The 10056-nt window shown below is 38.6% G+C and overlaps 2 protein-coding genes across 2 annotated transcripts; one reads left to right on the forward strand and one right to left on the reverse strand.

Moving 5' to 3' along the window:
• Positions 1-625: 625 nt before the first annotated feature.
• Positions 626-3766, reverse strand: LOC125891724 (chymotrypsin-like elastase family member 2A). The gene is made up of 8 exons (XM_049581193.1): positions 3627-3766; positions 3363-3451; positions 3167-3264; positions 2194-2316; positions 1845-1981; positions 1405-1550; positions 1102-1254; positions 626-708 (listed from the first exon to the last, which is right to left on the reverse strand). Exons 1-8 carry the CDS (start codon positions 3661-3663, stop codon positions 691-693), a joined length of 801 nt encoding a protein of 266 aa, XP_049437150.1. The 5' UTR covers positions 3664-3766; the 3' UTR covers positions 626-690.
• Positions 3767-6527: 2761 nt separating this feature from the next.
• Positions 6528-9934, forward strand: ela2l (elastase 2 like). Its single transcript, XM_049581191.1, has 8 exons — positions 6528-6591; positions 6722-6810; positions 7993-8090; positions 8392-8514; positions 8601-8737; positions 8925-9070; positions 9525-9677; positions 9837-9934. The coding sequence occupies exons 1-8, from the start codon at positions 6552-6554 to the stop codon at positions 9852-9854; spliced, it is 804 nt and encodes a 267-aa protein (XP_049437148.1). The 5' UTR covers positions 6528-6551; the 3' UTR covers positions 9855-9934.
• The last annotated feature ends 122 nt before the right edge of the window (positions 9935-10056 follow it).

The following is a 10056-nucleotide window of genomic DNA, read 5'->3' on the forward strand; positions in this document are numbered from 1 at the left end:
ACAAACACCACAGCACTAGTCAAGAAGGCACAAAACCAGCTATACTTCCTGAAGACACTCAGGAAGGTAAACCTGTCACAACAGCTTCTGGTGTTGTTCTACCCCAGCTCCATTGACAGTATTCTCACATACAACATCTTTGTGTGGTATGGTAGCAGCTCTGCAGCAGATAAAAAGTCTCTACACAGAACATCGTACAACAACAGCTACCTGCCCTGGATGACAATTTCACCTCCCAGTGCCTGCAGAAAACACATAACATCCTAAAAGACTCAACATTACAGGTCAATCAAAACATGCACCACAAGATTCACAAACAGTCTCTACCCCAAAGCCATCACCATACTGAATTCTAACCTGAGACCAACTCCCTAAAACACATCCCATTTTAACTGCGTACATGTGTAGAATGTGAGTGTAACGGAGGCATTTATTTATCTTTATTATTATTTTATTACTTATTTTGAACCTGGTCTTTGAGTGCACCTGAATTTCATCCTATGTTTGCACAATGACAATAAAGAAATCTGAATCTGATACAGTAGGCGGGATTTTGTGACAGATGTCGTACCAACACATTAACACCATTTTGATCTGTGATTAAGAAAGCACATTAGACACTGTATTTACAATTATATTCTTTATTTGATGAAATTCAACCACCAACAATGTCACAAACCAACCAGTATCTTAGTTCCTGGTCATCACCTGGAAAAGAAAAGAAAGAATATTTTGAAAATACTCCACTAGAGGGCACTAGACTACTTGTGCTCTTCTGAGCTACTGAGTGACCCAAATTCAAATTGAGATGATAATTCATGTGGCATTTCATAATTTGTATTATTGAATTTAATTGTTTCTGGAAAATAATTTAAAGGGGCAGAAATAAGCAGAACATTTTCGGTTTTGCTCCTTTTGAGTAAAACAGTTTCTCAGATATTTGTCTTATATATCCAGAGTCATGTAAAAGTCATTTTGAATTGTCTGTAAAGCCAGTAAACAAGTGGCTCCAACTCTAGAGAGAGGAAATGTTTCACTACTTGAGCCAGAAATAAACAATAATCTATCTAAATGCTTATCATAAAGTGCTGTATGACTCACGTTGTTGATCCAGGGGATGTAGGCGCTGACCCTAGTGAAGACAGAGGGCTTCTTGGGGTAGTTGCAGCCCATGCTAGAGCCGAAGCTCACCACACCGTGGACGTCCCAGGTGCCATCACGGTTCTGACAGTTCAGAGGACCACCAGAGTCTCCCTGAAGGGGAACAAAGAGATGAATGAGATATTTGGCAAAATGTTTCACAGAAGACGGCAAATGCTTTGAGAAAATTAAATGTAGAGATTGTGCTTGAGTGTAACACTGGGATTTAGTTTTACAGTGACTGTAATCCAACATGAGACTCACGTTGCAGCTAGCCAGTTCTCCGTCTCCTCCAGCACAGACCATGTTGCTGGTGACAAGGCTGCCCCACCAGTCGGACCTGGTGCAGGTGGAGTGGCCGACCACAGGGAGGAGGGCCTGCTGCAGGATGTCAGCAATAGGACCTCCGGCTTTAGGAGAGAAAAGGCATTCAGATTGAGGGCTGCAGTCAAGACCATCTTATTCAAGGCCAAATCTATTCCAAAACTAGGTTCACAAAGTCCTGCTTCCATTCAAAGGTGGTGGAAACAAAGTTTGTAAAAGTTCAGAAAGTTTTAAGGATCCACAGAGATTATAGATCAAGTTTGTTTGATCCAGTTTCTATGTAATCAGCACAGAGAATTTTGACCTGGTAATTTAACATTAAAGATATAAGAAAACATTGATGTTGTCAGCCTTTTCTTGATTTAGTTGATAGGACTTACTCCAGAGACGACCCCAGCCGGTGACGTAGCAGGGAGCACCATCAGACAGGATTTCGCCAGAGTCGGGAAGACAGGCAGCCATGATGGTGTCAGAGAAAGTGACAGGAGTTGCCAGCTTGATCAGGGCGATGTCATTACTAGAGCATGAAAGCAAACACCACATTTAGAAAGAGAATGTTAATGAGGACTGAAAGCTAGGACAGAACAAAAAACAGTCACAGTCGGCCGATGCATTAGCAATCATTCCAACAGGAAATACAAATGGACTAATTTTGAATGATGTAAAGTTGTTGTAAAGTTTTGTAAACGGTCTATAGTCTACAAGATGGATGGAAATAACTGAACCCACCGGATTCTGTAAGAGTCCCAGTTCTCATGGACCACAATCTTGGCGGGGCTGATGGCCATGGAGCCAGGCTCGTTGTTGGTCTTCAGATTGTGTTTTCCCAGGAAGACTCTGTAGGTGCGACTGCTGCTTGGCCACAAAAAAACAAAGAAACAAGGGTCAGAGTTGCTTTGATCTGGCGTCTGTTCAAGAGCACTTTATTAGAACACCCAATTTAACAAGTGCCAATACAGTTACCTTTACTACCATTAGCAATTTAGCATATTGCTGCTAACATAGTTACTGACTTAACTGTTAAATTTTTTGTGCAATAATTCAACTGTGCAATAATCTGGCATTAATGCTACATTTATAACGTACATTTTGACTAATGTTCTCATCTATACTATTCTTGCATTTTTATTTAACACACTTACTGTATTGATCCCATTTCAATTTTTATTTTTATTTACACTGTGGTTATATATTGTGGTATGATGCACATATTTTACATACTTCTTAATTTACTTTTACTTTTTCTCTATTTAAGAGCAACTGTAACGTGACCCAATTTAATCTTGGGGATTAATAAAGCATATCTAATTCTGATTAAGTGTTCATTTAATTCTGAAAGTGTTTAAAATGAATGCTGCAAAAGTCAAATTATTAATCATTAATATCCTGATTTCTATGAAATAGCGTCCTCTGAAATCATTATTTAGAAAAGGAGGAATACTAACAATCAGTGACCACTTCTTCACTTTAAAGACTAAACTGCATTGCTATAGCAACACTGTGGTTATCTCACATAGCAACACTGTGGTTATCTCACGTCTGTCACATGTCTGTTATAGCACATGTCTCATGATCACATGAGTGCTAGAGTCAAATATGCAACCTTTTTTTCCTTCAATACCACCTCTATGACTCTATCTACTCTGGGCCCAGCTCTGTTTGTCCTCTGTACCTTTTTGATTTCATAACTTTTTATCCACACCTGATGCAGTGAGCAGCAGTGAGGACCCACTGGTTGGAGATCAGAGTGCCACCGCAAGTGTGGTAGAAGTTGCTGCCACTCTTGTACTGCAGAGACACCTGAGGAGAACAAACAACCACAGCACAAGGATGTTTTATGACTTTTGGAAATAGACAGAAGACGCAGAATTTAGAGGAGAAGACGTAAAGGAACATGCCTGCCAGGGCCAGCTGTTCTCACGGACATCATCACCACCAACCACCCTGGTGATGGTGGGAGGGTAGGTGGGTCTGCCACACCCGTAGGCTACGAAACAACGGTACAGAATATGGTGATTTTATGATGGTGACTCAATGTTTCAGAGCTTTTTTTAGCATAAGGGCAAAATGTGAACTGTTATAGATCACTTCATGTGAAGAATGTTGACGGTCGTATGTAGCAACACATTCAACTGTCTAATCAGAATAGAGTCAGAGCTTACCACCAGCAACAAACAAAGCCAAGATCACGAACTTCATTGTGACTGTCTTCAGTAGAAGCTCAGGGGGACGTGCTCCTCCTTATATAGCCCTTGAACAGACCTGTTTTAGATCTAAAATATGTTGCTTAACATTCGTTTCGGAGCAGCCAGGAAAAGTTAGTGGGAAAAACAAATCAACCTTGGAGATAAGCAACCACAGATATCCCCAAATACACCTTATCTCCCTGACTCAACCTTTGTGTGAACCTCCCAGATGTCTCACTGTCACCTGAGTTGGCCAGGTCTGTTTTTTTTTTTAACTTTAAAGGGGAACTATGCTCATTTTCAAAAATCATTAGTGGACATGAACAACTCTCTCCAAAGTCCAAAAACTAGAGTGTTAAAACTCAAATTTGTGATGTCATTAAGTAAAACTCTGAAGCTGCTCCACAGACGATGAATTGGTAATGTTATAGATAACAGTGAGAGCACCCAGGAGAATGTTCTGAGTATATGAGAACATTTTCTGTTTCAGAACTGAAAATACTACAAGATTTATTGTGTATGGAGCAGCTCCGGATTTTATACTTGATGACATCACAAGTTTGTGACTTATTTATCTGGCTTCTGGCTGTGAGAAAGAAGTTCATGTTCACAAATACTGACTGAACTTTCTGAGGCTTTGGAAACAACATACTGGAATTCTTAATTTAGGTGGTGTACTCCTTTAAAAAGTCCTCTATGGTGATTCGTTCATTTAAAAATAGCCAATTTATTTGTCTTGTTCTGTCAAAGAAAATAAAGGAACCATCCTATTTTTAAATGTGAACATACACAATGTTCACTTAAAATGTAAGTTGTCAGGCTTTTATAACAGAAGTTAGTTTCTGGTCTGGACATCATAAATTCAGAAGAAAGAAATATGTTTCCATGTTAATATAAACATTAAGCAATCTCAAAATATCTAATGAAGTGTGCCCTTTTGTACATTTTAGAAATATTCATGCACAATTAGAATATACAACAAAGCAATTAATTTTAAGAAATTCCACATCAGTGTTTTAATGTGATTCTAATACTGTTTAGAAACATAAAACACTTTTAAAGCAGCAAATAACGTGATTGTTTTGTAAATGTAATTATTAGAATTAGATGTAATTGTTTTAATGTGTTAATTAAAAATGTATGTACATACATAAACATACATCATGTCCTAATCTGGTGTGTAATTAAATAGTTTGGTTTCTGTGGTGTCTTCTGAGCTGATACTGTAGCTGTAGTTGTTGTGCAATGTTTTTTTCCTCTTTGGGTACTTGGTTAAAAGCAGTATACTTTTTTTGCACTGCTCCAACTTGTTTTCTTAATAAATTATAAATTAAATATTGACATGTATGTAAAATCACAAACTGTTTTTGCTATATTTTTCCTGTGATGCAAAAAAGTTGGCAGATCAATGCACAGGACTCACTGTTTCAGCCACTATATATAAGAGATGCTATTGTGATTAAACCTTAAGAGCAGACCTGTTTTATGCAGGTAGATGGAGGACAAATTAAAGGAAAAACCTGCAAAAATGAGTGGAGAAACATATCATACAGACACTTCCATGCATCAGGGCTCACTGAATGGTTTGGTGAGTTTGAAAATGATGTGCATAAAATGTTAGGGCCAAATGTGATCTAATGCCTATGTGTGCTTATTAAAGTATCAAAATGTAATATTGCCCTCTCCTTTATTTATCATCAGTCTATCTTAAGTTTGTATATTTGGTATATTTATGCATATTATGTGTATGTAGTGGTTTGTTTGTTTTAATTGTTTGTCTGTGCTGGCCAGCCTCGGGAAGCGGCGGGGTGGGTTTAGGTGTTGTGGGTTCAGAGTGTATATGTTCCATGGTTGTTTTGGTGCCTTGGTTGTTCTAAAAAAAAAAAAAAAAAAAAAAAAAAAAGAATAATGAAATGTTACAGCCTTTACAGTCACCAGATTACAGACCTATGGAAGATTCTTACGTTTTCCAATTGTATAAATGTGTAGCCTACACACTAAATAAAAACAAAAATCTTTAAACATCTCATCAAATATGTGCGTCACAAGTCTACAGCCTGGCGCCTTTTCCTATAGTTTGCCGAATCTCAATAGGGATGGCGTGTCTAGAGTCTCCTTAGTGAGGCTAGCTAGTGATGCTAAATCCAAAAAAGAAAATATCTAATTAATAGAGAATTTCATAGTAAGTAGACAGATTTGTTTGCTTTCACCACTAACGCTGCAAAGTTTAAGTACCAAATAATCATAAATAACCCACTGCAGAGTAGCTGCTTTGTTGTAAAACAAATTGATGAATGCTCATTCAGACCTATTAGGAATGTTTATAGGCCAGGCTAATTTAGATTAAATAGGCTGTGTGTCCATTTCTTTGTATTTGCTCTACTCAAGTCTCTCTTAAAAGAAGACATCTTTATCACGGTGATATAACCTGATTAAATAAACTCCATGTTGGTTTCACTCTATCAAAGTAAGAGTGGAATTTCAGTATTACACTGTGACATTACTTTGTATTACTAATTGCACATAGGTACTACAGAACAGTCACAGGAAACATTCAGAGCTTTCCTGAGCAGTGGGAACTTCAGCTGCTGGAAGACGCACTACACTGCTTTGTAAAGGTAATCAGAGTAGGGAGGGCTGTATTTCTCTTGATGAGAAAAGCTTAAAAAAAACTTGTTCAACAAACAAGTTTAAATTATACATAACTCCAGGACACTCTGACCTTGGCCTCGCGCTCCTGGTCATTTCTGACCGGTGTGATGTCCACTTAGCTCCACCCCAGTACTAAGATCTGTCAAGGGGCATATTTCTAAGAATTTGATCCACTTTTTGCAGGTTGCATAACATCATGAAAGGTATAAATTTGACAGATGTTTCACTTCAAACCGTGGAGATACAGACATGATGAAGTTTGTGGTTTTTGCTCTCTTTGTCGCTGGTGGTAAGGATCTCACACACACAACACTGTCACAGCCATCTGTCTTGAGCCATGTTCATACACAGTATTTCAGCTCTCTCTACAAACTCAGAGAAACAGTTTTAAAAGAGTCTGTCTCTGTCTGTCTCTTCAGCCTACGGGTGCGGCTTGCCCACCTTTCCCCCTGTGGTGACCAGGGTGGTTGGAGGAGTGGACGTCAGGCCTAACAGCTGGCCCTGGCAGGTAAAACATGCTCAGAAAACAACACAAGAACTGTCTGAAAAAGACTTTATTTAGACTGCAGACTACATAAGAGTAAAGTTAGTTATAGTCTCATAGTTAAAATATAAAGTTCAGTATGTGACAAGCAGGCTTAAGACTTTAACTTTTACATAAAACAATGTTGAATTTTGAGGCAAGCTTATTTGCAGGTGTGTAGGTTTTGTTTTACCACTGGGGGCGCATATATGAAACAAGGGGTGCAGGTGTCCTCCCCCTGGAAATTCTGAGGGCAAACAATTAATTTCCTGCACTCTGGTGAATTTTTATGCACCATTTTTCCTTTTTTTGCATCAGTTCATCGAGCAAATGTCTTGAATTTCAATAAAATTAACATCACATGCCACATTCCGCTTTTTAATGGGGGTTGAGAGGGGTTAAAATGCACATGTACTAAATATTGAGGGGGATGTCTCCACTGTACTCCCCCAAAATCTACGCCTGTGGTTATTTGTACCTTTCAAACACAGGAGGCAAAGAAATAATTAGATTAAAGAAAACTAATTAAATTAAAATAGAATAAAATTAGATAAATAAAATCAGATAAATTAAATTCAAGAAGAGAAAAAAATATACATAGAAAAAATAGAGTTATAGTGCGGTCACAGTACAGGAAGTTGTCCCAAATTCAAAAACAAAAATAAAAGTGTAGTTAAAAAAAATAATCAATCTAAGGCACAGAAAGACAGTACAGTTAATTTATTTATTTGGAAGTGGCTAGAGTCAGGGTGCATTTAATATTGGAAAGAGATTTTTTTACTCTTATTCTATTCTTATTTCATTTTATTGACATATATATTGTACTTAAATTACACTCAGCCTCAGCACAATGATGATACATATTTTATTTTAATATTCTAATATCTCAAGTACTAGTATTAAACAATGTAGCATTATGCTGTAGCAATTATTTTATTACTTTATATTTACATACTTCTATTTCTACTCTCAGAATTCTCTATTCTTTACATCGGAGCGACTGTTACAAATCATAATTTCCCCTCGGGGATCAATAAAGTATTTCTGATTCTGATCCTGATACACAGCAGCATGTGTACCTGTAAACAGTAAGTGTTTCAGGGCATGCACAGAAAAGAAAACAGAAAAACTTAGATAAAGTTTATCATGTTCATATGTATGTTTTAGATTTCCCTGCAGTACAACAGACAGGGCGAGTGGAGACACACCTGCGGAGGCACTCTGATCTCTCACCAGTGGGTCCTCACTGCTGCTCACTGTATCAGGTATGTCACAGTAAAGCCCAAAATTATTCATGATGACAGTTTATCATATGTTTATTTCCAACATATTATTAGTTGATTCAAAAAATTCTCACAATCCAGTAACAAAGAGCAGCAGTTAATCACACAGAAACATTACTTAGCATTATTGTAAGCTAAAGGGTGAATTATTAGGAGGCTCACAAGTCTACATATAATACACAAAATATGGTTGGTTATTGATAAGTGATTGTTTTTAGAATCTCAGAAAAGGATCTCTGCGCTCACACATCAATGCTTCATATTCTTCTCTGTCAACTTGCAGCAATGGCAGGGAGTACAGAGTGGCCATGGGAAAGCACAACCTGTTGGAGACAGAGGAGGCTTCTGTGTTCATGACCCCCGCTACCATCGTTGTGCACGAGAAGTGGAACCCCTTGTTCATCCGGTAAAAAAAACGACTTCTCCAAGATGAATATGAATGTTTACAAATGACGAGTCTGTTGAATCTAAATATGTGTGTTTCCTCTCCAGTAATGACATCGCCCTGATCAAGCTGGAGACCCCCGTCACCTTCACTGACAGCGTCATGGCTGCTTGTCTCCCCCCCAATGGCTTCATCCTCCCACACAACGCGCCCTGCTACGTCACTGGGTGGGGTCGCACCTCCAGTGAGTGCCCAGTTTCCTGCCTCTCTTAATTTAATCACATCAGAAATATCATCAGAAAATAGTTCCAGTGGTGTGCATCATATCTCAAAAGACAAACTAGCTGAGACTAGCTGGTTGTGTTTCTTTTTTCTTTGTTGTCTTTAACCTGACCTGAAGTTGAGCTAGTATGCATCTCTCCTCCACACAGCCGGAGGTCCCATCGCTGACATCCTGCAGCAGGCTCTCCTGCCTGTGGTGGACCACGCCACCTGCACCAAGCCTGACTGGTGGGGTCCTCAGGTGAAGGACACCATGGTCTGTGCAGGTGGAGATGGAGTTGTGTCTGGTTGCAACGTGAGTCTAAAATGACACAAAATGACACATTGTATTGTAGCACTGGTTCTTTATTGCATCAGTAAACTGAACACAGCAAGCAACACTCGCGTTTCCTAGACCTCATGTTTGACAGAGGATCATCCTTTCATCATGTTTAATTTCTTTACTTACTGTGGAGGAAAGGACACATATACTTTTCACTTTAATATAAATTTTTCATAACCTCCTGATAGCATAAGGCCCCCCCCCCAAAATATCTCTCCTAAAATGCCTTTTTTGTGAATAACCTTAAGTATTTCAGAGTCACAGTTCAAAGGTCTAAAAAATGTAAAGAGATCTGTTAGTCTGCAGGTCCTACAAGTAATGTTAGATGTAAACACTGAGTTAAGTCACTGAGTGTTTTTCAAGGACAAGAAGTTATTGTTGAATGTGGAATTTGCACACTGATCATGTTTTCTCTCATATGACTCAGGGTGACTCTGGCGGCCCTCTGAACTGCCAGAATGCTGATGGTGCCTGGGAGGTTCACGGCATCGTCAGCTTCGGCTCTGGGCTCAGCTGCAATTTCCCCAAGAAGCCCACCGTCTTCACCCGAGTCAGCGCCTACATCGACTGGATGAACTCTGTAAGCTCCTGAACCTCTCACTGCATCGCTGTTGTTTTATTTGTGCCATTTTATTGAATCTTCAAGGATTAAAATATTTAAGAATCTGGATGATATCCCATGTATTATGGATGAAAACATGATGCTTGATCTAACACATCCCTATTATCTCTTCCACAGAAAATGATGGCCTATTGAGAGGACGGGATTTTGGGATCAAAGCCACTGTGTGCATATAAAAATGAATAAAATGTGGAACTATAAATGACAAAAAAATATCAAGATCTGTGTTCTTTTATGTTTTGTATCATCTTTATCTTCATTATCAGTTCAGCACTACCCCTAAAAAGCCATAAAGCAGAACTGAATCATAATCCTAAAGTGTGAGATAGATTATTGA

The sequence above is a fragment of the Epinephelus fuscoguttatus genome, linkage group LG7 (assembly GCF_011397635.1).
Source record: "Epinephelus fuscoguttatus linkage group LG7, E.fuscoguttatus.final_Chr_v1".
Lineage (NCBI taxonomy): Eukaryota > Metazoa > Chordata > Actinopteri > Perciformes > Serranidae > Epinephelus > Epinephelus fuscoguttatus.

Coding starts and splice junctions, on each gene's coding strand:
- LOC125891724 (XM_049581193.1), bottom strand. CDS start 3,663: ATGAAGTTCGTGATCTTGGCTTTGTTTGTTGCTGGTG. Junction 3,452..3,626: donor GGCTTTGTTTGTTGCTGGTG/GTAAGCTCTGAC, acceptor GTTGTTTCGTAG/CCTACGGGTGTGGCAGACCC. Junction 2,317..3,166: donor ACTGCTGCTCACTGCATCAG/GTGTGGATAAAA, acceptor GTGGCCAAGCAG/CAGTCGCACCTACAGAGTCT.
- ela2l (XM_049581191.1), top strand. CDS start 6,552: ATGATGAAGTTTGTGGTTTTTGCTCTCTTTGTCGCTGGTG. Junction 6,592..6,721: donor TGCTCTCTTTGTCGCTGGTG/GTAAGGATCTCA, acceptor CTGTCTCTTCAG/CCTACGGGTGCGGCTTGCCC. Junction 8,091..8,391: donor ACTGCTGCTCACTGTATCAG/GTATGTCACAGT, acceptor GTCAACTTGCAG/CAATGGCAGGGAGTACAGAG.